The sequence below is a fragment of the Siphateles boraxobius genome, unplaced genomic scaffold, assembly GCF_051911475.1.
Source record: "Siphateles boraxobius isolate OS27281-9 unplaced genomic scaffold, OSU_SipBor_1 120, whole genome shotgun sequence".
Taxonomy (NCBI): domain Eukaryota; kingdom Metazoa; phylum Chordata; class Actinopteri; order Cypriniformes; family Leuciscidae; genus Siphateles; species Siphateles boraxobius.
In genome coordinates, this window is record NW_027508723.1 from 2,295,001 (window position 1) to 2,322,500 (window position 27,500).

At 36.4% G+C, this 27,500-nt stretch overlaps 1 protein-coding gene across 1 annotated transcript in view; it reads left to right on the plus strand.

Annotated features, from left to right (window-relative positions):
• Positions 1-27,500, plus strand: part of srrm3 (serine/arginine repetitive matrix 3) — a 115,661-nt gene that overhangs the window by 28,710 nt on the left and 59,451 nt on the right. The window contains exon 2 of the mRNA XM_077222596.1: positions 18,680-18,919. Coding sequence (XP_077078711.1) covers positions 18,687-18,919 — 233 coding nt within the window. The 5' untranslated portion in view covers positions 18,680-18,686. The remainder of the gene's footprint in view (positions 1-18,679; positions 18,920-27,500) is intronic.

Consider the following 27,500-nt stretch of genomic DNA (forward strand, 5'->3'; position numbering starts at 1 on the left):
TATTTTTTATTTCACAACAAAATAGTGTTATTGCAATAATAATTTATTTATGTTTTATTTTATTTATAATTTTAATAATAAAACACCAAATATTATTATTAATATTAATATTGTATAGTCATTACTATATTATTATTATTATTATTATTAATACATCTTTTTTATTTGACAGTACAATAATATTATTGCAACAATAATGCATTTATTTGAATCATAAAATAACAACAAAAAGTATTATTATTAATTTTAATATTCTATAGTCATACTGAATTATTAGTATTATTGTTGAATATTTTTTTATTTGAAAATAAAATAGTATTATTGCAATAATACTTTCTTTGCTTTATTTTATTTGTAATTGTAATAATAAAATAACAAAAAAGTATTATTATTATTATTGTATAGTCATTACTTTTATTAATTATTAATTTAAAATAATTATTATTATTATTAATACATATTTTTTATTTGACAGTATAATAATATTATTGCAACAATAATGCATATATTTGAGTGAAAAAAATAACAACAAATAGTATTATTATTATTAATATTAATATTGTATAGTCATTTTTTTACAATAAAATAGTATTATTGCAACAATAATTTCTTTATGTTTTATTTTATTTATAATTTAATAATAAAATAACAAAACCAATTATTATTAATATTAATATTATATAGTCAGTATTAATACATTTTTTTTTATTTGACAATAGAATAGTAGCCTACTATTGCAACAGTAATGCCTTTTGTTGGTTTATTTTTGGTACTTATGTACTTTTTGGTCTTTTAAATGCATGAGGCGACGCTGACACTCAATTTTTGTCTCTGAGCCGTGGGGAAAACGGCCCTGGAGGGAAAAAGTGAACAATTCCTTCCTCCATAACACATCGGCTGTGGAGAATGGGACTGAGGATTATTCTCCTTAAAGAATTAACTTTCTTCCATCCTCAAATAATGACGCAGAAGGTTATTTCAGGTTCTGTGAATGAAAAACTTCTAGAACCGGGTGTCCTTGTGAAGAGAGCCCTGAAAAGAAAATGAACAAAATGGCGTCTCGTTCACTATGTGGTCTCTCTGTAAGAGAGGCGATACAGCTTAAATCATTTGGAGGAGGACAGTTGCCCTCGGGGAGCCGCGCTCAATCTCAACTCTTTTATCTGCTTCATTCTGTCACATCGACCCGTCTTTAAAGGCCACGGCACTGAAATCAACCTGATTCGGTTTCGCCCGAGTCGTTTCTTCACGCTCTTCAGAGTAAACGTATTGAGTCTGAGATGAAACTATTGACAGTGCAGTGCAGTTTATAAAGAGAGATGTTGCAGTGAACTGGAAGTGTTGAGGGTCTTATACAGTTGCATATACTGTAGTAGAACGTCATGATGGCCAAAGATCAGTGTAGATGTTCATCTGGAGGTTTGTCTCTCAAAGATCAATTTGATGCTCTCCTGGGCATTTTATATCTTCATTAATTATTTACAGAATCTTTTCATCAGCCTAAACAATAGCTGTGTTTCAAACCTTCTCAGCTGCCTATTCAGACTGCATTTTGCAGTATGTAGAGACATTATATAGCGCTATATAAATGTAATGAATTATTATTATTATTACACTTTATATATATATATATATATATATATATATATATATATATATATATATATATATATATATATATATACACACAGTACACACACACACATATATATATATATATATATATATACTGTATATATTGGGGCTTTCAAGTGAGTAAAATGATTAATCTAATTAATTGCATGATGTAATGTATGGAAGCTTTTTTCCGCCACAGAATAAAAAATAAAAAAGGTAATTGCTACTTTTTATCTCATAATTCAGATTGTTAGATATAAACTTGCAATTGTGAAAAAAATTTTTTTTACCTTAGAATCGGACTTTATAATCAGAATCTGAAACAGAATCAGAAAGAGCTTTATTGCCAAGTGTGCTTGCACACACAAGGAATTTGTTTTGGTGCTGAGGCTTCCAGTGGACTATACAAATACAACAAGAAACATGAAACATAATACTACAAATTATAAGAATAAAGAATAAACATTTAAATATATGAGAATAAAAAGTATCACAGTTGGGTTTAGTCAGAATAGACATTTCCAGATTTCCAGATTACGAACATATTTACAGTGTTTTGAATATTATAATAAATAAATCTAAATATAAGTAACTCGTAACTGCGAGTTTATATATCAAAATTCTGAAAAAAGATGTCAGAATTGCATATTATAAAGTCAGAATTGCGTATTATAATGTCAGAATTGCATATTATGAAGTCAGAATTGCGTATTATAATGTCAGAATTGCGTATTATGAAGTCAGAATTGCGTATTATAATGTCAGAATTGCGTATTATAATGTCAGAATTGCGTATTATAATGTCAGAATTGCATATTATGAAGTCAGAATTCCGTATTATAATGTCAGAATTGCGTATTATGAAGTCAGAATTGCGTATTATAATGTCAGAATTGCGTATTATAATGTCAGAATTGCGTATTATAATGTCAGAATTGCATATTATGAAGTCAGAATTGCGTATTATAATGTCAGAATTGCGTATTATAATGTCAGAATTGCGAGATATAAACTCACAATTGCGAGAAAAAAAAAGTATTTATAATACTCAATTCTGACTTATATATCGCGCAATTCTGACTTTATATCTCACAATTCTGACTTTATATCGCACAATTCTGACTTTATATCACGCAATTCTGACTTTATATCGCACAATTCTGACTTTATATTGCGCAATTCTGACTTTATATCGCACAATTCTGACTTTATATCGCACAATTCTGACTTTATATTGCGCAATTCTGACTTTATATCGGGCAATTTTGACTTTATATCTCGCAATTCTGACTTTATATCTCACAATTCTGACTTTATATCTCGCAATTCTGACTTTATATCGCACAATTCTGACTTTATATCGGGCAATTTTGACTTTATATCGCGCAATTCTGACTTTATATCGTGCAATTCTGACTTTATATCTCACAATTCTGACTTTATATCTCGCAATTCTGACTTTATATCGTGCAATTCTGACTTTATATCTCACAATTCTGACTTTATATCTCGCAATTCTGACTTTATATCGTGCAATTCTGACTTTATATTGCGCAATTCTGACTTTATATCGGGCAATTTTGACTTTATATCGCGCAATTCTTACTTTATATCGTGCAATTCTGACTTTATATCTCACAATTCTGACTTTATATCGCGCAATTCTGACTTTATATCGCGCAATTCTGACTTTATATCTCGCAATTCTGACTTTATATCGCGCAATTCTGACTTTATATCTCGCAATTCTGACTTTATATCTCACAATTCTGACTTTATATCTCGCAATTCTGACTTTATATCGTGCAATTCTGACTTTATATCTCACAATTCTGACTTTATATCTCGCAATTCTGACTTTATATCGTGCAATTCTGACTTTATATTGCGCAATTCTGACTTTATATCGGGCAATTTTGACTTTATATCGCGCAATTCTGACTTTATATCGTGCAATTCTGACTTTATATCTCACAATTCTGACTTTATATCTCGCAATTCTGACTTTATATCGCGCAATTCTGACTTTATATCGCGCAATTCTGACTTTATATCTCGCAATTCTGACTTTATATCGCGCAATTCTGACTTTATATCGCGCAATTCTGACTTTATATCTCGCAATTCTGAAAAATGAAGTCAGAATTGCGAGATGTAAACTCGCAATTGTGAGATTTTCGCAATTATCTTTTAAAATGTTTTATTCTGTGGTGGAAAAACAGCTTCCACAGTTACCGACATTCTTTTGAATGGCATTATATAGTTCAGTTGAATGAATTATTATTCAGTCACATGAGGTTCCATTTCAGTTAGGATTCTGCTTTAATAAGCGTCTGTCATATAGGCAGAATATTGGAGCAGAGCTATTTTTTCAGATTGAAACTGTGCAGTGATACTTAATGAAATCATCTCTAAACCGGATGGTTTTTGTTCCTGACATTTTGCCCGGGGAAAACAGGAGGTAATATTGGATAATTAAAATAATGCCGGAAGAGTGTATGTTTCATAGCGAGAGGAAATCCGCTGAGCGTAGAGAAAACTAAACGAGGGAAGCAAAGATTTGAAGATCTCTCGAGGTTCTCTATTAGCCCTCAGGTCTACAAGTGAAACCAGTTCCAGAGCTTGAACTAATCCCAGTTACTGAGAGCTCAGTGGATCCCGACTGTCTGAAGCAACTAATGCAGCAGAATTGATGATCACAAAGTGAATCCTGTCCATCTTATTAGTCTACCGCATATTCGTTATTCCTTTCTCTTATTTGCTTGTGTAATTCAGTTCTCCAGGGCTTCTGTTCTCACCATTCACACCCATTTCTGATGCATTTTCAGCCTTTTAGTCACAGGTAAAGTATAGAAAACGTAAATGGATAGTTAATTTACTCCTTCATCCTATTCCAAACCTGTACGACAAAAATCAGGAAAAGATTGAGGTCTAGACAACATTGGATCCCCATTGGCTCTCATTATATGGACATAAAACAAAACAAAACACTGAGATGTTTTACAGAATATCTTTTGTGTTTCACAGAACAATGGAAATCATACAGAATTGCAAGTAAAAAATCTTTGGATTTTTTAAATTTCATTTAAAGGGGTTCATATGGTGCCGTTTTAAAAGTTATTTTGTTTATTGGATGTAATAGAATAGGTTATCATGCTTTAATGTTCAAAAACTTTCCAGTCTTTTTGTGTTATGAATGATCCTGGAGGCAAGCTGGTTGTGAGAACCCAAATGCAATTTATTACAAAACTTGATCAAACATAAAACAAAAGCATGAAAAGGAGACAAGAAACATTCATGAAGCTAACTGACAGCAGTTACACAAAACAATACTAAACAAAGACACAGAGCAAACATGAGGGCTTAAATACACAAGACTAACGACTAGACAAGGGACATCTGTGAACAATTAAACAATGAACCAATGACAACATGACAAGGGAACACATGACAGGATCACATGACTAGAACAGGGGATCACATGACAGACAGGAACCAGGAACAAGAAACAAACCCTAAACCGTGACAGTCTGAAACACACTCCCTGCATCCCAATGTCCATATATACTATCGTCCTAAATATTATGTGAGATTAGAATAAGTGTGTCTCAAAGCTTAGTATGTTGAAAAGAGTCCCCGGATTATCTACTATTTCCAGTGGATGTTCGAAGTGTGGATCCGTGCTCACTATAACGGTAGATATCCGTAATAAAGGCTAGATGTCTCGTCCGCGCTGCTGGCCAATGAAGGGCGACGTCCGCACCTGGCGGCCATCTTGTCACAGGCAGATCGCTCGCTCGTAACATTGTGTTTTAATGGTGCATGCACTTTTTAAATAACCATAACTTGCTCCATTTTCTACCGATTTTCAGACGGTTTTGTTATAAACGACAGAGATGTAGTTATCACACTGTATACTTATGAATAATAAGTGTATAAATAAATAATCATCCAGAATTATAGCCACGGTAATAACGTTTGTAAGAAACCAACCCGTTTGTAAATCCGTTAATATTTCAACGAGATAAGAGTATTTGTGTTCGTGCTGATCACTCATCTTACATCAGGTACCACAGAGCCCGTCAGAAAGCTTGCCTGTGACAAGATGGCCGCCGGTGATGATGATAGAGACTCCACCGTAAGACATCTAGCCTTTATTATGGATATCTATGACTATAACAGCTAATATTACCCACAACCCATTGCGCACTACAAACACGAGTAAAAAGTGTTAAAAAAGAAAAAAAACATGGCGGATATGCGCGACCCACGGTGAGAGGTTTAGAAAAAGGTTTGAGTGACTAATCAAAGTTTAACCTGATAGAAAAATATTTATTTAATGTTATCCCTGTTATATTTCATGTGGACTTTTATAAAAGACCCGTTTGGCCATTCACTTTTAAACGCATCATTATGCATTAATATGAGGAGAGTCTCCGCATGAAAGACCCGCAGATCAACGTGATTCTGCATTTCTCTCCGATACGATGGGAAATTAAATGAAAAGTGGAGGATTTTAACTGTGACGAGATGATTGACAGGTCAGTTTACAGTGACTGGTTGAGAGAGAACAACCGTGAAAGACACAATTGTATGACGTGATAGTTCGTCCCAAAGCTTGTCTACTCTTTTGCTACACACTCAAAAGTATGTACTTTTTTTTTGTATTATTATTTAAGATGATTTTTTTGTGGTTGTTATATTGTCTTCAAACTCATAAATAAAGTAGATATAAAAAAGTATCTACTTTTTTTTCACAATAAAGGCCATTGCACACTGAGTCCGAAACTTTCATGTGTTTTTTTGTGTTCGTCAGCCTAAAAATTCGTCACGCACAGAAACCTTCCACACTGAGTCCGATGCGTATTTATTAAACCGCAAAAAATACAAAATGGATTCGTCAAGCAGTGAGGATGATTTTGTTGCCCTCTCTCTTCTTAAAAAGAGAAAAAGAAAGAGGAAATATTGGGTCCATCCAATCCTGAGATTGCGCCGAGAGAAAGGAGAGTTTCAGCTCCTTATCAAGGTGTTGCGAAATTATCCCGAGCGATTCAAAATTTACCTCAGGATGTCAGTGGAACAGTTTGATGCTTTGCTAGCGATACTGGAGCCACATTTAAAAAGAAGACCACGATAGTTTACATTCTAGATATTTAGTTTAGATACTTTATATTCAGTGTCTTTGAAATCCGCAATTTGTTTTTCATGCAGTGCTTTGTGCTGCGAGACGAAGTGTATCAACTTGTCAGGCGGCATTCTGGATTTTGTCGTTCGCTTGTACGGTGGCTCTGAATTGTCAAAAAACCTCTCAAAATGCTGGCTGTGGATGCGAAAAACGCAGAAAATCGAACCCGATCCGAATTTTTTTATTAGTTTCGTAGACAGTGTGCAAGCGTGATTGACATAACGTGAGGTCGAATTTTTTTTTTAACGTGCTAAAATTTCGGATGTGAATTTCGGACTCAGTGTGCAATGGCCTTAAGAGTACATACTTGTAGGGTGTAGTATAAGTAGGTGAATTGGGACGCAGCGATTGATTTCTCCAAAGCCCCTCCTTCTGAAAAGCTCAGAGTGATCTGATTGGCCAGTAGACCCAGTGCGTTGTGATTGGCCGAACACCTCGAGCGAGTGTCAGAAATGTAACGCCCCGTACCATAATCGTGAGCTTCAAATTCCAAGGCTTCGAAAGCATTTGTAAAAACACAATTATTTATAATGTCGTTAGTTTGAGTCAAGGCATTATAGGCAGGTCTGGATCAGATAGATAGAATAAATCTAATAAAGATTTTTTTTATGTGTGTGTGTGTGTGTGTGGTGAAATATCTCTTTAATGTTGGTTTAAACCTTCCCAGGGAACGCAAGAGTTAGAGGTAAATATATTTTAAAGGGAGTGACTGTCTGCACAGCATCTACACACAATACAACTATTCTATCTATTCACTGTTTATTTATGTTTTTTATTTCAGGCCAGACTGTAGTCTGTGAGCCCTCAGCGGTCTCTGAAGTAACACAAGCAGTGCTTGAGCTATTCTAACTCAGTCTCTTTGGGTTTGCAGAAATAAATGCACCACTTTTAGCGTTTTATCCACATTGGGCTGGAGGACTGCTTGTGCTCATTGTAGCTAGTTAAGATCCTAGCCTCGGGTTGCAGAATCAGTGCAGTGAGTGAAGAATAGGCTGTTCAGATCGAGGTTACACACCTTGAAGAATGATGCATGATAGCATTGATGAGAGAGCCATAGTGAGGGATTTCATGCAGGAGAACTCATGAATTTGCATTCAGAAAAGCAGATGAATGGAGAATCCAAACCTGGTTGAAGATCTTAAGAAAATGCCATTAATTGTCATTGTAATGACTCACAAATGATCTGCAAGTTGACTATGAGGTAGAATGGATTTTAGAGAAAAAGCAAAAAGACTTAAAATAATACAACAGTTTGTTATTCTTTCTATATTTAAAGGTCCCATTGTTTCATGATAACGGAGGTCTAGGGGCGTTGAAACTACCATTTAAGTTTCAAAACAGCCGATCCACAGACAAATGCACACAGCCTGGATAAAGTAGCTGTGCCTTTTCACGAACTGTTGTGACTTCAATATATATGTGTGATGTCAGAACTACTCAGTCCCCGCCTTCAGGCGCCTCCCCCACCAATGGTGGGTCACTCAGAAAAAAACAGGCCAATCAGAAGAGAGGCTCATGAATATTAAGTAGACAGGCCAAAACTGACCTGTTCTTGGCAGAGCTCCTGAGAAAGGAGCTGTAAACATATATTGAGATGGTTTTTGGTACTTATATATTCTTAAGGACACCAAAACCTAAAATAAAACTTCAGAAAGTTGTGCAATATGGGACCTTTAAGTCTCTTTTGGTAAAAGCATTTGCTAATTGCATATAAGACAATATAATACTATTCTTCATGGCGCAGATTCAACAAGGTGCTAGAAACATTATTCAGAGATTTTGGTCCATATTGTCACGATAGCATCATGCAGTTGCTGCAGATTTGTCAGATTTCAACGATGGTCAGTTGGTATTACGAGGCCAAAAGTATGGCAAGAAAATATCATCCGCATCGTTACAGCCTGAACCACTGATATAAGGCAGGATGATCATGCTTTCATGTTGTTTACGCCAAACTCTGACCCGACCGTCCGAATGTCACTGCAGAAACCCACACTCACCAGAGCAGAGGCGACGATACAATCCTCTATTGTCCAGTTTCAGTTTCTGTTCTCAGCTGACAGCAGCGGCAGTGGTGTGTGTCTGTGTGTCTGTAGGCCTTCTGCTGCGACGTGTTGTGTGCTCAGAGAGTGTTGTGCGTTCAGAGATTGTTCAGAGATTGTTGTGTGTTCAGAGATTGTTGTGTGTTCAGAGAGTGTTGTGCGTTCAGAGATTGTTGTGTGCTCAGAGATTGTTGTGCGTTCAGAGATTGTTCAGAGATTGTTGTGTGTTCAGAGATTGTTGTGTGTTCAGAGATGGTTGTGCGTTCAATGATTGTTGTGTGTTCAGAGATTGTTGTGTGCTCAGAGAGTGTTGTGTGTTCAGAGATTGTTCAGAGATTGTTGTGTGTTCAGAGATTGTTGTGTGTTCAGAGATGGTTGTGCGTTCAATGATTGTTGTGTGTTCAGAGATTGTTGTGTGTTCAGAGATTGTTGTGTGTTCAGAGATGGTTGTGCGTTCAGAGATTGTTGTGTGTTCAGAGATTGTTGTGCGTTCAGAGATTGTTGTGCGTTCAGAGATTGTTGTGTGTTCAGAGATTGTGTGTTCAGAGATTGTTGTTTGTTCAGAGATTGTTGTGTGTTCAGAGATTGTTGTGTGTTCATAGATTGTTGTGCGTTCAGAGATTGTTGTGTGTTCAGAGATTGTTGTGTGTTCAGAGATTGTTGTGTGTTCAGAGATTGTTGTGTGTTCAGAGATTGTGTGTTCAGAGATTGTTGTGTGTTCAGAGATTGTTGTGTGTTCAGAGATTGTTGTGCGTTCAGAGATTGTTGTGTGTTCAGAGTTTGTTGTGTGTTCAGAGATTGTTGTGTGTTCAGAGATTGTTGTGCGTTCAGAGATTGTTATGCGTTCAGAGATTGTTGTGCGTTCAGAGATTGTTGTGCGTTCAGAGATTGTTGTGTGTTCAGAGATTGTTGTGTGTTCAGAGATTGTGTGTTCAGAGATTGTGGTGTGTTCAGAGATTGTTGTGCGTTCAGAGATTGTTGTGTGTTCAGAGATTGTTGTTTGTTCAGAGATTGTTGTGCGTTTAGAGATTGTTGTGTGTTCAGAGATTGTGTGTTCAGAAAGAGATTGTTGTTTGTTCAGAGATTGTTGTGTGTTCAGAGATTGTTGTGCGTTCAGAGATTGTTGTGTGTTCAGAGATTGTTGTGCGTTCAGAGATTGTTGTGCGTTCAGAGATTGTTGTGTGTTCAGAGATTGTGTGTTCAGAGATTGTTGTTTGTTCAGAGATTGTTGTGTGTTCAGAGATTGTTGTGCGTTCAGAGATTGTTGTGCGTTCAGAGATTGTTGTGCGTTCAGAGATTGTTGTGTGTTCAGAGATTGTTGTGTGTTAAGAGATTGTTGTGTGTTCAGAGATTGTTGTGTGTTCAGAGATTGTTGTGTGTTCAGAGATTGTTGTGTGTTCAGAGATTGTTGTGCGTTCAGAGATTGTTGTGTGTTCAGAGATTGTTGTGTGTTCAGAGATTGTTGTGCGTTCAGAGATTGTTGTGCGTTCAAAGTTTGTTGTGTGTTCAGAGATTGTTGTGCGTTCAGAGATTGTTGTGTGTTCAGAGTTTGTTGTGTGTTCAGAGATTGTTGTGTGTTCAGAGATTGTTGTGTGTTCAGAGATTGTTGTGTGTTCAGAGATTGTTGTGCGTTCAGAGATTGTTGTGTGTTCAGGGATTGTGTGTTGAGAGATTGTTGTGTGTTCAGAGATTGTTGTGTATTCAGAGATTGTTGTGTATTCAGAGATTGTTGTGTGTTCAGAGATTGTTGTGTGTTCAGAGATTGTTGTGTGTTCAGAGATTGTGTGTTCAGAGATTGTTGTGTGTTCAGAGATTGTTGTGTATTCAGAGATTGTTGTGTGTTCAGAGATTGTTGTGTGTTCAGAGTTTGTTGTGTGTTCAGAGATTGTTGTGCGTTCAGAGATTGTTGTGTGTTCAGAGTTTGTTGTGTGTTCAGAGATTGTTGTGTGTTCAGAGATTGTGTGTTCAGAGATTGTTGTGTGTTCAGAGATTGTTGTGTATTCAGAGATTGTTGTGTGTTCAGAGATTGTTGTGTGTTCAGAGATTGTTGTGTGTTCAGAGATTGTTGTGTGTTCAGAGATGAGAATGCATGAAAATCCCAGTAGATCAGCAGTTTCTGAAAAACTCAGACCAGCAACAACTATGCCATGTTCAAACTCACTTAAATCATCTTTCTTCCTCATTATGATGCTCAGTTTGAATTTTGGCAGATCGTCTTAAACATCTCTACGTGCCTAGATGCATAGAGTTGCTGCCGTGTGATTGGCTAAATAGATCCAGTATTTGCATTAACGAGCAGCTGAACAGGTGTACCTGATAAAGTGCCAGTGATTGTAAATTATAAACAACAGCTTTTTAAACGAAACTGGGATCATTCTTACTCATGCTAGTTATATAAAGCCGAGTGTTTTTAGACTATCTTGTCATTTAGCCTGGAAACAAACTGTAGGCATAAACAAAACAGAATAATACTGACCATTACACTTCACTAGCGCTCTCTCCATGTGTTTATCAACACACACTGTTGTAGTCTTGACCTTTGTTGACCAGCCTCCCACATCTGACACACACTGTTCACTAGAGGGACGATTACATTGACATTGATTTACTCGCTGGAGGTCGAGCTGATAAAGATGTGGATGTTAGTAGGCGGTTCAACTCGACCGCAGTCTCCAGTTTATTTATCTGTATTTTAAAAGCTGATTTTGTCAGGTTTCAGCTTAATAAGTAATATATCAGGCATATCTTCTAGTTAGCCTAGCTATATGGTTACACTTTACAATAAGGTTAATTAGTTAACATGAACTAAGAATGATCAATACTTCTTCAGCATTTATTAATCTTAGCTAATATTAATTTCAACATTTACTAATACGTTATTAAAATCAAAGGTTGTATTTGTTAACATTAGTTAATGCACTGTGAACTAGCATGAACAAAAAATAAACAGCTGTATATTTAACTAACATTAACAAAGATAAATAAATACTGTAACAAATGTATAGCTCATTGTAAGTTCATGTTAGTTATTAATACATTAACTAATGAACCTTATTGTAAAGTGTTACCACCTATATATTATTATAAATCTCTTTGTAATATACTGTTGAAAATGCTATTTCCTACTCAACTTATTTTTGACTTGTTGGCCAAGCATTCTTGAACTGTAAAAGTTAAATTGCACAGCAATTCTCCAGGTATCACAGCAAAGCGCTGATACTTGTAAAGTAGCTTGTGCTTTACTGGCAGGAATTTTGACAGTCGCTACGTTATGCACTTAATTTCTTTTTTTTTTTAACTCAAAATAAGCATCTTTTTTGTTTTGTTGACCTGAGCAAAAGATGTCAGTACAAATTACAATGAAGTAGAGAGTAACGCAAAACCATATCCAGCAGTTTTTAATTATGAGAGAGAGCGAGAGAGAGAGAGAGAGAGAGAGAGAGAGAGAGGGGTTTAACACACTTTTATTTTAGCATCATCACAATAAATAAATAAATAAATAAACAAACACTAAAATTTCAACACCAATTAATGTTCATAAAATGTACACAACACCTGGTTTATCCCTCAAATTTCCATAAAATGTTGTAAACTCCCAACCAATTTATAATACGCGCATTCCGCTCTGAGACGAGAACCCACTAGGCCCAAAAACATAAAAATTGGATTTACTGCAACTTGTCCTGATATCTTATTCTTCCTAGTTTTCCAGATGGCTAATTTTGCATTACCAAATAGGAAATTAAGTAAAACCAAAACATTGTTTTGCTCAACGGTGTACTTTGAAGCAAAGATAAACAACTGAAGAGAAAAAGTTTCACCCAAAGATGTAATCCACTCTGTTAACAAGGGAAACAGATCCATCAACCTTGTACATCGCATAAACAAATGAAAAACAGAAAGGACAAAAAGGACAACCCAAACTAACACTAGGATCAAGATACCACATGTCTGTTTGTAGCTATAGACCACTTTTGCGCTGACGTCACAATTACGTCACAGCGTTAGCTGGAGGCAAAACAAAGTGAAAACTGGAGGCGGCAAATGCAAACCACAGGTTCGGCTACATAATAAGGATCTTAAATTATTATTATTTTTATTAAATGTCTTCTTGTTGTGTTTCTGGGTGCAAGAATCACCTACAGGATCCAATTTGAAATTTTATCGCATAATGTTTTCTAAATTATTGTGATTATTTGTGAATCATCTATGATTGTATACATTGTGATAGACTTTTTGAAGAACCTGGTAAGGAAGAATAATCAAATACATAGTTAATTAATATAATTTTAATGCATAAAAAATATTTTTATTTCTAAAAAAATATTCACTTCATTAAAATTGCACTGTAATGTCACTCTTTACATTGTGGTCTTCTGGCCTTGGCGCTGGACAGGACCGCACAATGTAACGTTGCCACAAGTCAAGACCATTCGTCACATAGTTATAAGCATCTAAAGATTTATATGCCCTCAGTTTGTCTTTACGCTCAGTTTCTCAGGCCACTCAACCGAGGTAACGTTAATCCTGTCAGATCCTCCATCCATTGACTGAGCGTGTATGGGTCGGCCAATCTGGTTCCGTCCGTTAAAATTAACTTTTGCAAATAACAATTGCGGTCCTGGACAGTGAGTGACCTTGCACATTAAGATAAAATCTTGTTTTCTCCCATCATTGTTAAAAAACAAGCTTAAAAAACTTGCAAACTAGCGTTAGTGAAGCGGCAAGAGGGATCGTTCTGCCTCCACCTAAGCTCCGCCCACATAAAAACGTCACCATGTTTACCAACTGAAAAGAGGGCCAATTGATCAATGTACAATCCTCCACTGGAGGTCACCAGTCCCTTGGTCAATCGGACGTTTGTACAGGATACTCCAAACAGTGTTCGAATTATACCGATATTATTATATTATATACAGGACGCGGAATGGCAGGCGCTATGAAACCCATTAATTGAAATGAAACCTCATTCAAGGACTTCCAAAGATACATAACAGCTACAAGTGTATGCACTATGCAAGCACTATATACAGGATTAGTATACTTTATCGACACAAATTGATAAGTCAAACAGCAAACAGCCATCCCCAAATAGGCTGTCTTTGAGTTCACTTGAACAAGCGTTAAATTATTCGTCAGGCTACAGAAGAATACTATAATTCCTCCGTTCCATTAGGCCTAAGACATCGAGAGTCACGCAGACCTATAACAACCCAGCCACAACACATAATTGGGAATAACATGCCGTACCTTAACACAGAATTGATTTCAAGGATTTTTTCTACGAATCTTTGAGTTAACATGTACTAAACATGATTGGAGTTTGCAGCGCAGCGCCACCACACCTTGATGCTCATGACAAGAATAGCATGTAGGCTATAGTTATCTTTATGGAAGTGGATTAGGTTTAAATCGCCGTCATGCATGAATGAATGATATTTTTGCTATTTTACACATAATAATCCACGATGATCACATTACACAAAACTGAAATTGCAAGTCAAAATAAAACATTGTCAATATTTTTTGAGACCCCCCAAAATTTCACGAATCACTTTTTCAGGGAAGCCCATGTCTCAGGCCCCATCCACACTACTGCGTTTTAGTTTAGAAACGGAAAATTAAACCGAATTAGAATTGATCTCCGTCCACATTAAAACGACTGAAAACGCGGATCACGTGACCATTCACCTACACTGGTGACACGTGCGTGTGCCGGTGTAAACAGATTGACTATTCCTCAGATTTCGCTGAGGTTGATAAGTACCGATCTGGACATTTGAAAGTTTTCGCACCATTCCTCAGGAACCACAACCACCCAAAACCGACGCTCCATGTACGGTCGATACCGCCACTGCACACAGGAATTGTCACAGATCGCTGGAATAATAGCTTGCCTCCGGCGCATGTACAGTTATAGCATTGTAAAATGCAGAATTTACTTGCACTAGCGTAACTGGTAGTCCAGACTGTTGCTGTATGTTTTCTTCTGTTGTATGACACCCGATCAGAGAGCCGAGCGTGAGCCTCTGCGTCATCGTTTCTAAAGTCCTCCGTTTGACCCGTCTTCACTAAAACGCCCTCCGGAGATTCAAAGCGCAAAACGGGTTCGGCAGCGTTTCTAAACTTCTCCGTTATAGGTCTTCGTTATTGCCGTTTTAGTCTGGACGGGAGGTGCAAACGTAGCAAAAGGTCTCCATTTCTAAACTAAAACGTAGTAGTGTGGATGGGGCCTTATTAACTACTCCCCGTAGTTCACACCCTGACGCCAACTACTACCTTTGGGGGAAGAGTCAGTGCCAAATACTCTGTCCATTTCGTTGAAAGAACCCCAGTCAAAGAATGTAAATTAGACACCTTTACACAGGTGACATATAGGGCTTTCTTTCCCACTGACTCAGATCCATCCATTAGTGGAGTTCTGAGTGACAGTAGACCTTTCTTCTCTTCCTGACAGTCCCCCACTCACATCCACTTCTCCATTCATCTATTAAAGCTGGATTGTCCAGGAAAGAACGATAATTAGAGAGAGCGAGAGAGGGAGAGAGAGAGGGAGAGAGAGAGAGAGACAGAGAGAGAGAGAGAGAGAGAGAGAGGGAGAGAGAGAGAGAGAGAGACAGAGAGAGAGAGAGAGAGAGAGAGAGGGAGAGAGAGACAGAGAGAGAGGGAGAGAGAGAGAGAGAGAGAGACAGAGAGAGAGAGAAAGAGAGGGAGAGAGAGAGAGAGAGAGAGAGGGAGAGAGAGAGAGAGAGAGACAGAGAGAGAGAGAGAGAGAGAGGGAGAGAGAGAGAGAGAGAGGGAGAGAGAGAGAGAGAGAGAGAGACAGAGAGAGAGAGAGAGGGAGAGAGAGAGAGAGAGACAGAGAGAGAGAGAGAGAGAGAGAGAGAGAGAGAGAGGGAGAGAGAGAGAGAGAGAGAGAGACAGAGAGAGAGAGAGAGAGAGAGAGAGAGAGAGAGAGACAGAGAGAGAGAGAGAGAGAGAGAGAGAGAGAGAGGGAGAGAGAGAGAGAGAGATAGAGAGACAGAGAGAGAGAGAGAGAGAGAGAGAGAGAGAGAGGGAGAGAGAGAGGGAGAGAGAGAGAGAGAGAGAGAGAGAGAAGTGCATTGCTTATGCAGGAAAACATCTGTGCTTTACCAATCAGCGATTGGCTCTTTTATTCAGAAGGCGGGACTTATTCCGCCATATTTTATGAGAATATTGCAATATACTTAAAATATTGCATTTTCTCCCATTCATATTAATATGAGTGCGGCGTCTTTGCATATGTAAAGTCTTTGAACTTGCCAAACATTTGCATATTGTATTGAAAATAAATAGCACACATAATACTGTGTGTCCCATCAACCTAACCAATATCACTGAAATATGATGAGAAATCAGATTGTATGAACATTTTTATTTGTGGCCATTTCAAATAAAGTACTTATTTTAGTGATGCTGAAGTCAAATATCTAGTTAATGCGTAGCATTTCCAAACCACTGTATCTCAAGCTCCTTTTTACTTTTTTTTATGGAGATGATGGGCACTTAAATATCATTTAGGAAGAGCGAAGTGACTAAATTGCTTTTATAGCCATTAAAGGTCACATGTCACAAGACACAATGAGTATAAAGGGAAGAATCAGAGACTCATAAGTATTCATGTCGCAGATATGTGAGGCCGAGATTTAGCGTGTAATGAGTTCAGTGATGATGCCTCCTGCTGTTCCTCCACCTGTTCAGCTTCGTGACTTTACCCACAATCCACGGCGTGCAAAACCGCATGAAGAACGCCGCCCTCCATCATCAATCCATGCTGGAAACAAGCCTCTGTAATCGAAGCTTTTAGACACCCAGCTCTGCCTGTGGGGTGTATGTAAATTATAAGTCATTAGTTTAACTCATCAATATAAATATTTTAAAAGTTATACAAGATTTAACTAATTTTTAAGGCAGTTTAATATGATTTAAGTTTAAATGACTTACACAGCCAAGTTGATTGTATTTAAAAATTTAGAGCAGCAACTGAACAATTATAAATATTGTATTAAAAATATGTAATTTCAGCTCTGAGAGGCCAAATCTTTTCAAAGGTTTGTCCAGGTATTTCATGTTTATATTCATTTGCACATCATTTATAGCATAACCCGCATTAATATATTTATGTTTATTTGTATAGATTTGAATTTGCATGTAGTTTGTTGCAGAATATTGATGTGAATTGTCATGCTTTTTAGTAAAATACAGAAATGATCATCCTAATTTCTAAACATTAGATTGTTACATATATTGTGCACAGTTCTTTTAACAATAACGTTCTTTAATCAAATTAAAAACAAATTACTTTTATCTACTGTAATTAATCAAATAAATAATCACAACATTATCAAAATAAATGAGCTGGTTAATAGCGAGAATTGGACCCTTTTTATTTGTTAATAATCAAAGACATAATCAATAGCTGGGCTGATTCTCAAAATAAAACTCCTAATTTTTTAACATGTTGTTAGACATCTGCATTATATGGCATACAAATGAATTGAAAAAGCTTTATGATAATGTGTGCCTGCAGTGCAGTATCATGTGAAAGTTTGCGGTGACAGTGATGAAGTGAAGTTGTTGAATCGAGTGTCCATTTTGAAATACGAGAGCATTAGTCTCTCAGGTTCTGGGATCTCATCCAGACAGCGGTTCTCTCCTCAGTGCCGGTATGATTCAATCAAACCATGTACTGTATATTCAGAAAAGCTCAATTCATTCAGCTGAGAATTATTTCTTTGTGAGAAGAAATTACTGGCGGGATGTTCATGTGACAATGGCCTATTACTCACAGTCACCTGAGCAGCTGAAATATGACGTCCCTTAGTCACAGTGTGTGTTCAACTGTGAGTTTATGTATGTGTGCAGTCACAGTTTGAGTCCTGTGCATCAGAAGTGTGTGTGAAAGCTTGTGTATCTCTGTTGCCTGATTAACGCTGCTTGTGTCGTCATCAACAGTGAAGAAAAAAAGTCGTGTCCTATTTGTTGATAGTTTCTGTCATCCTCTCAATATCAGTGAGGGATGAATGTGGAAGTGTTGGTGATTAGTAGAAATATCTTTTGTCCTTGATTTACTGGCACTCTTTGCATTGATTATACAATACTGGTCAAATGTTTGGGGCCGGTAAGATTTTTAAATCTTTTTGAAAGTCTATTTTGCTCACCAAGGCTGCATTTATTAGATCAAAATACAGTAAAAACAGTAATATTGTGAAATATTTTTTACAATTTAAAACAGCTGTTTTCTATGTGAATATCATTCCTGTGATCAAAGCTGAATTTTCAGCATCATTACTCCAGTCTTCAGTGTCACATGATCCTTCAGAAATCACTATAATATGATGATTTAATACTCAAAAAACAGTTCTGATTATTATCAATGTTGAAAACAAGTAAAGCATTTATTTGAAATAGAAACCGTTTGTAACATGATTGATCAATTGAATGCATCCTTGCATAATAAAAGTATTCATTTCTTTAAAAAAATTATATATTTTTTATATCTGACCCCATACTTTTGAATGGTATTGTATTTTTTTTTTAACTTGTGAGTTATTCTGTCCAACCATTCAAAAATGTGTAATCTGTGAGAATCCCCGAGCTCATGTCTTACTATCGCTGTTTGTGTTTAAATCTTTTTGGCTTTGTTTTTTTAGCAGAAGATCATTTGTAATTACACTTTTTTTTTAAATGCAAACAAATAAAACACATCCTAACAAATATGCATGAAAAAAAAGACATAGTGGGTAATAATAATTGAACGCTGATTTTTTTAATGATTTTTCGTCTTTTTTAACGCTGTTTGTGTTTGTGACAGAGTGGCCATGTACGATGGGGCGAGGGTTCCCTCCCCTGAGGACGCCACTAACGGGGTCCCGCTCAAGCCCGAGACCCCCGCGACCACACGACCCAAAGCCAGCGAAGAGCCTGAGGAAGAGGAGGGTGTTCCTGAACCCGTCCTGGTGAAGAAGGCTCACCGGGAGATCCTGGACCACGAGAGGAAGAGGAGGGTGGAGCTGAAATGCATGGAGCTACAAGAAATGATGGAGGAACAGGGGTGAGTGAGGGGATCATACTGTAGAAGAATGATTTAAATATCATCAATAAGGTTTTTAGGGGACATTAGCTCTGCTCTAAATACTAATAAGCTTGTTGTCTACTATATCCAAGGAAGAATCCTAACCTCATTGATGACTCAATAGTGTTGTTTGTATTAATTAAAACTAAAACTGTTAAAGTGCCCCTAGTATGCTCTTTTAAAGGTTCCTAATTTAGCTGTTCTCCTACAATAGGTTTACATGCATCCAAGGTCTAAAAAAACACTTTAATTTTCTCATAATATACAGTGCACATCACCTAATTTCTCAAAGATTCAATTTCTCAAAGATTCAGTTTCTCTAAACTCCTCCTTTCTGAGAGCCTGCTCCGCTCTGATTGGTCAGACAGCTCAGTCTGCTGTGATTGGTCGACTGCTTACAGTGCATGTCGGAAACTAACGCCCATTACCATATCTGAATCTCAGATCTTCCTCCAAGCGTAGCATTGTAGCTGACTATCACCTGCTGTTAGCAGTCCATTGACTCCCATTCATTTTGGCGTCACTTTGACAGCGAATAACTTTACATCTGAGGCGTCCAAAGACTTCATTTGTCCATTATTTATTTCTAAAGAAACACGACAATGTATAAAAGGCTCCATTACTTTGTATCTTACGTTATGGCCCCGCAGAAGCCGTTTTTGTAAAAATAGGCTAACGATTGCGTCATAACCATGCGACTCTGTGTCGCAAAACAGAGCAATTACCGTATAGACATGCAGGAGGAGAAGCTCGCTGGCAATCTTTTACTGTCTATGAGGCAATCGGGGGGACATAGAGGCATAAAGTCAATGGAGAAGCCCATAGATAGAGAGTCCATAAAAGCAACGGGACAAAATATTTCAACAATTGAGGAATTTCAAACAAATTTTTGAGGAATTAGGTGATTCAGATTTGTCTTGGCACAGCTACTAGAAGATTTACAACTGTCAGACTGTCGTTCAGCCATCAGATAGGAAGTGCAATAATCGGGCTTCAGTCTTCTCTGTTGAAATCAATGGGGTCGCTGTGTCCATTTCTTTTACAGTCTATGCTTCCACAGTGACACGAATAGTAACAATGGCATCGTTTTTTCCGTATCAATTCTCATTCTCTAGAAGTGCATCAAAGTGGATTTACAGCAGAAAACATCAACAACACGAACCAAACTCTTCCAGTCTCAGATACAACTACATTGTTTGAGGGCGGGGCAAAGAGACGCTGTTCAGCCAATCAAGAGCACAGGCTGGCATTATGCAAATTCGTTACATTGTTACACTGTAATGGGAAGTGAGAGTGAATAACTGACGACTCGTTTCTGAAGTTCAGAATCGATTCTTCATTTTAGGAGACAAAAACTTTATTTATCGTGCACTTTTGACTTCACAGATCTTTTACATTCACAATCAGCTGCTATATTACACACTGCATGAAAGGGAGTATTTGAAAAAGCATAGGGGCACTTTTAAAATTGTTAATTGAAATAAGGCTGAAATAAGTTCAAATATAAATATCAGATAGAAAAGTTTAAGTTGTGAATGACCTGATACAGTCAGTCTTTCTACATTCTAAATGTATGTATGTGCAATTATTTAAATATTGTGCAGTATACTTAAATATTTTGAGCTTATAATCAACATTTTAAAGATATTTTTTGTAGTTTTGATTTGATTACCTCATTCACAGTGAATATTTATAATTTGTATTTACATGGACTCCATCTTCACTGAGCTTGTTGTAGTGAATGCAAGAAATGTCTCTGGAACTGAGCTCATGTTTACTATTAAAACAGTGTAAATACAGACCGTAAATGTCTTATAAGCACATCCTCACTTCAGCTGTCGTCGCTTCACGTGTCCAAATACGACCACAACATTTATGCTTTGTCAAGGAAACCTGAGATGTTTGCATGCATGAGACATCACATGTACAACAAAGACATTAGGAGAATATAGAATCACAGTGCATTGTTGTTTCATTTAGTCTTTGCACTGTTTCTGATGCTTTATAGGCTATTGATGAGAAGTCTTTATTCAATGAAGTTCAAGAACATGAACACTTGATTTGATGCATTGTTGAGGTCTAAAATGTGTCAAAGCACAGTCATAATGCAGTTGCATTCACAGTATTGCCAGTCTTTTTCTATGGTCAGTTTTCAGTGTTTGTCTTGAAGAGAATCCTGCTGAGGGAGTGAGTTAAAGTCTAACTTTAATGTTAGCTTTCTATTTGCATAACAAATGTACTTTATTGACACACTATTGAGGGAAACTGAGAACTGATTCAGTGTTGTGACGAATTCAGTGAGTGTGAATTTGAATTGAATCCGCCACAGGAAGTTGTAATTGTAACTTGCATTGGAAATAGAGGAAGTGGAATTCAATTTATTTGGCAAGGATGCAATAAATTGATAAAAAGTGACAGTGAAGACTATATTTTTAATGTTACAAAAAAATTATTTTGAATTTTCTATTCAACAAAAATCCTGAAAAAATCTGAAGCAGCACAAGTGTTTTCAAAATTGATAATAATCAGAACTGTTTTTTGAGTATTAAATCATCATATTATAGTGATTTCTGAAGGATCATGTGACACTGAAGACTGGAGTAATGATGCTGAAAATTCAGCTTTGATCACAGGAATAAATTACACTTTACTATATATTCACATAGAAAACAGAATAAAAATTTAACTTTTTATCTCAGAATTGCATGCAATTCTGACTTTATAATGCAATTGGGAGATATAAGATATAAAGTCACAATTGCGTATTATAAAGTCAGAATTGTGAGATATAAACTCTGAGGAAAAAAGTATTTTTTTTCTTTATATCTCGCAATTTTGAGAAATAAAGACAGACTTGCGAGATCTAAACTAATAAAATTTCGCAATTATCTCTTAAAATGTTTTATTCTGTGGCGGAAACAAGGACCCTAAACTTTTGAACAGTAGTGTAAAGAAAATACTGCATTTTGATAGTTAAAAATGACAGTTTTATGAGCGTTTTAATTATCATTCCTGGCATTCAAATTGGAATTGCATTTCCAAGTCCTGTTTGCTACATCACATCAAATTCAGTAAAAGTCATTCTCAGTGCAGTAGCGAATGATACTGCAGAAACTCTAATAAACACGGCTGTATTTGGAGGATTTGTAGCATGACTGTCCTCTCTCTAATCCTCTCGGCCCGCGTCTGACGGGATAAAGAAGCGGGTCTGAGTGTGTCTAATTAAACAGCAGCTGTGTGACCTTGAGGCAGAGTGAATGATGCTGATAAAGCACACACACACACACACGCCGCAGGGGAACCGCTTCAGCGCACAAAAGATGATGAAAGATTTGCTTCAGTTCGGGATTATGAATCTGCTAACATGCTTAAATGCTTAGTGAATGAGATGCTGAGTAGGCCTGGATTTCATCAAACACACATCAGAGAAATAGAGGAAAGCGTGTTTGGTTTATCAGCAGTTTTGGTTTGCGTTCTATGTATAATACGCATCGTTTCAGTCGTGTCATCTGATTGGTTAATCCATTGTTCTAGTGGTGATGCAGTGTTTGTCACTGCACAGTATCCAGAGAGACCAACTATTAACCTTGCTTTACATGACAGCACTAGCTTACGGCAATCTGACGATTCCATACAGAATTTAAAGTGTGAAGAAAATGTGTCCTTCATGTTGTTTGTGTGTTAAAGGGATAATTCACCCCAAAATGAACATGCTGTCAACATTAACTCACTTTCATGTCATTCTTTCCTCTGTGACACGGAAAACGAAATATTCTATGAAATGTTTCAGTGTTTGGTTTCAATGTTTTGGTTCCCAACATTCTTCGAAATATATTCTTTTGTGTTCTGTAGAAGAAAGAAAGTCATGTCAGTTTGGAACCGTGTTATTTTAGTATTATTTATAAACTATTATAGTATTTTTTACAATACATTGAATTTGCTTTTATTGTTATATGTTCGTTTTATTTTAAAGTTTAGCCTTTTTGTTATGTGATTTTGATATTTATGATTAGTTTTAGTTTTAATTAGTTTTAAAGTTGTAAATTATTTTTACCTTAAGTTTAAGTTTTTCATTAAATGTTTATATTTCATTTTATTTCAGCTATATTTCTATAAAGAACCCCATTTTTAATAGTTTTAGTATTGGTTGACAATAACAACATTGGTTTAGAATGACATGAAGGTGAGTAAGTGAATAGAATAGAATTGAATAGAATAGAACAGAAAAGAAAAGAACACAACCAGTGGGCCCTTTCACAATAACAACTGTGGTTTAGAATAACATGAAGTTGAGTAAATGAATAGAATTGAATAGAATAGAATAGAACAGAAAAGAACACAACCAGTGGGCCCTTTCACAATAACAACTGTGGTTTAGAAAGACATGAAGGTGAGTAAGTGAATAGAATAGAATTGAATAGAATAGAACAGAAAAGAACACAACCAGTGGGCCCTTTCACAGTAACAACTGTGGTTTAGAATGACATGAAGTTGAGTAAATGAATAGAATTGAATAGAATAGAATAGAACAGAAAAGAACACAACCAGTGGGCCCTTTCACAATAACAACTGTGGTTTAGAATGACATGAAGGTGAGTAAGTGAATAGAATAGAATTGAATAGAACAGAAAAGAACACAACCAGTGGGCCCTTTCACAATAACAACTGTGGTTTAGAATGACATGAAGGTGAGTAAGTGAATAGAATAGAATTGAATAGAACAGAAAAGAACACAACCAGTGGGCCCTTTCACAATAACAACTGTGGTTTAGAATGACATGAAGGTGAGTAAGTGAATAGAATAGAATTGAATAGAATAGAATTGAATAGAATAGAACCAAAAAGAACACAACCAGTGGGCCCTTTCACAATAACAACTGTGGTTTAGAATGACATGAAGGTGAGTAAGTGAATAGAATAGAATAGAATTGAATAGAATAGAATAGAAAAGAACACAACCAGTGGGCCCTTTCACAATAACAACTGATTTGGAATGACATGAGGGGCGAGCAAATTAATAGAATAGAATTGAATAGAAGGAAGTGGGCCCTTTTCAGACTATGATGACGCATTTCCACAGTTAAATCTTTGCAAAGTGTCTCATATTTTCATTGTGTTATATCACCTTCATAGTAAACGAGTATAAACGAATGAACACTTCTGCGAGGGCATTTCTAATACATCGGCTGAGGGAGTAATGGCAAATTTGACATCTTCCTCTCTTCTGACCAACGTAATCAATCTCTCTATCATTTTTTCTCTCTTCTGGAAAGTCGTGGAAACTATCACTGATTTTTTTTCTTTCTTTAGCTATTGGAGCCAATGAAAATACAAAAATTGCTGTCGTCTTCCATTCACCGCTATAGAAGTTTCCACAACGGTGACGACTTCCTCTTTCCAAAAACCCTGCAAATGTGAAAAGAGTTTATGGCTATGAAAAACTAAATTACGAACTGTACAATAAATGTCCCTTTAAAAGTGAAGTATGTAAATTCTGCTCCACTAGCGCCATCCAGTGGAGTTTACAAAACAATGACCACCGTATGGAGTTACATATGAAGTGTGTTTCTCTGCAGACTCTTATTAGTGGAAACAAACTGCTCCTTGTTAAGAGCTCTGAGTAATTCTTACTCGATTGATGATGATTTTGTGAAGCCGGATGTTGGAGACGGAGGATGGTGGTGGATCAGCCATCTGGCAGCACACACACACACACACCCATCATGAGTAATTGTGCTGTGCTTTAGGAGATGTTGGCTCTCCATATGTTCCTCCCAGTGTGTGTGAAATCAGAGCAGCTTCATGTAGATCTGGGGTTCGAGTGTTAAACACGCATCCTCGGCTTATCTCTGTTTGTACAAGATGACTCCAAATGTCAAACCAGAGGCGCTTTTTAAATGGACAGTTCAGCCAAATATAAACATTCTGTCATCATTTACTCCCAGTTAGGGTTGCCAACTTCAGAAAGGAAAAAAACGGGACAATCGTGGTTCTTTACAGGAAAATAAGGGACACTCGAAATATTTGTACTGTATCACACAGTAAATGTCATGTCAGGTTCGTATGTGTTTAAAAGGTTCTCAGACATAAACACATTTGTTTTGCTTAAACTATTTATGTACAATTTAATTCTAAAACTAATTTTAAGGTCACACAAAAAAGTCACATTACACACAAACCTTAGTTCAAAATAATAGCATTTATCTGAAGTAGAAAGCTTTTGTAACATTATACACTACATTTTAAAGACATTAAAGACAGTAATATCCTACTTTTATTCAGCAAGGACGCATTCAATTAATCAAAAGTGACAGTAAATACATTTATAATGTTACAAAAGTTTTTTATTTCAGATAAATCTCATTTGAACCTTCTATTCATCAAAGAATCCTGAGTCTTTTTTTTTTTTTTTAAACATGAATAATAATCAGAAATGTTTCTTGAGCAGCAAATCACATCAGCGTATTATTCCCTCGGGTAATGTCATGTTTTCTTGCGTGTCTGGATGATGGACTCATGAACAATAATCAACAATAATCACGTTGTTTGAATTCGCCGAAACTGATTTGCCGAAATCAAGACCCGGCCGGACAGTGAAAGGGATTTGCCGCGAGCTCGAGTCCGGATCGAACCGGGATTCTGTTCGCAAATCAAACAATGATTAGTCCCAAAAGAATAATTAATTCTCAAATTAGAGTTTGTTATTGGTATGGTCTGATGCGCACGAGGGAGCGCTGTGATTGGATGATGAGTGTCGTGTCATTCTCTAGTGTCGTGTTGCTGGTGTATCAGTCAGTGGTTAGATCAGTCCAGAAACGGGACAAATAAATTAGGCCCAATATACGGGACGTCCCGGCTAATACGGGACAGTTGGCAACCCTACTCCCAGTTTACATTTACCACCGTGTCATTTCAAGTGCGGTGACTTTCTTCTGTGCAACACAAATAGATATTTAAGAATCTGCTGAAGAAAAATCTATTGAAGATTTTTTTTTTTCGTACAATGACTAAATAAGAATCATAACCGTATAATATGACTTGTGCAGTATATTCCAAGTCTATGATAGCTTTGTGTTTGTTTTCATTCATTTCTCATCTACTTTATTCTCATTTTCATTCATGCATATTATTAAAACATGACTCATGAAGATGCATCTTGTGATCAAGTTTAAATCAAACATTTCAGGGGTATAACAGAAAGAAAAATACAGAAATACACATCTAAAATACTTACCCAAATACATTTTTATGTCATTGTTCAAATGTAGGCATTTTCTTAGAATATAATAACGATCAAATATAATAATTGAATAAAAAAAATGTTTAGACCTTTATCACCATCAAATTAACATCACATTAACAACAATCTTAACGTCTAGCTCTACTTTTGTTGTATTAAAAAGCATTTAACATGTTCATCCACAGAAGAGAGAAAGTCATATAGGTTTGGAATGAGAATAAATTGACAAAATATATAGTTTTTAGGTGAACTGTGCGTTTAAATGAGTCATCAGGGGATTGTGGAGTATAACTGCAGGAGTGAGTGACTGGGGAGTTAAACTGGGCGGCTGCGCTTATAATGGAGACTAGGGGCTTTTCTCTGATGCCGTGGATACAAACCAGTACAGACTTTAACCCCTTAACCTCTCCTACACACACACACACACACACACTTACACACACCACCCTACATCTTGGCCAACATGGATAAGGCCTTATTAAGCCAATTAGATAATAATGAAAAGAGCAGAGTCGCCATCGTTAGCAAAACACTCCTGGGACATTAATGCTCCTTCTGTCTGTTTTGTTGAACAGTGAATCGATAGCACTGATTAACATCGTTTAATAGCACACAAACACACACACACACACACACACACACACACACACACACACACACTCCTCCGCACACCGAATGATGCAAACGCTTCAGAAAACCAGCCAAACCCGAGATGCACCTTATCGATCTTTACTATTGTCAAGTTAATTGTCGATTCATGCATATTTACTTTTATAGGAAGATTCTGGTTTTATTGTGCATAATTTGATTGTGAACAAGAATTGTGGCATTTATGGTTAACCGTATTATTGAATCTCTCAGTTATTGGCTTATAAAAACCAATAGCACCTTCTGCTACACTATACTTGTAATTTAAATTAAAACAATACCGAAGCCTTTTTCCTTCTCATACTATGATGATATGAAGTAATAAATGTTTCATAAAATTAATTTAATTCATAGTTCATTGCTCTACCTGAAGACCTTCGAAATAAACAACTTTCCAATTTTCTATGAAAAAATACTTCTGAAACAGCAAAGCAAAGTCTTTATTAATCGTGGATTAATTGCTGGTTTACAATAAGGTGAAGCTCCAATGAAAATGTGCATGTGTAATAGTAAGCTTCATAAATATTAAAATAACACATATATGTGGTATTTAGTTCTCATACAACAGCACACAACATATGGATTATAATAACCAATAACACCTTCTGCTACACTATACGTAATGTTATTTAACTTAAAACAATACTGAAATCTTTTTAATTTCCCTTCTCC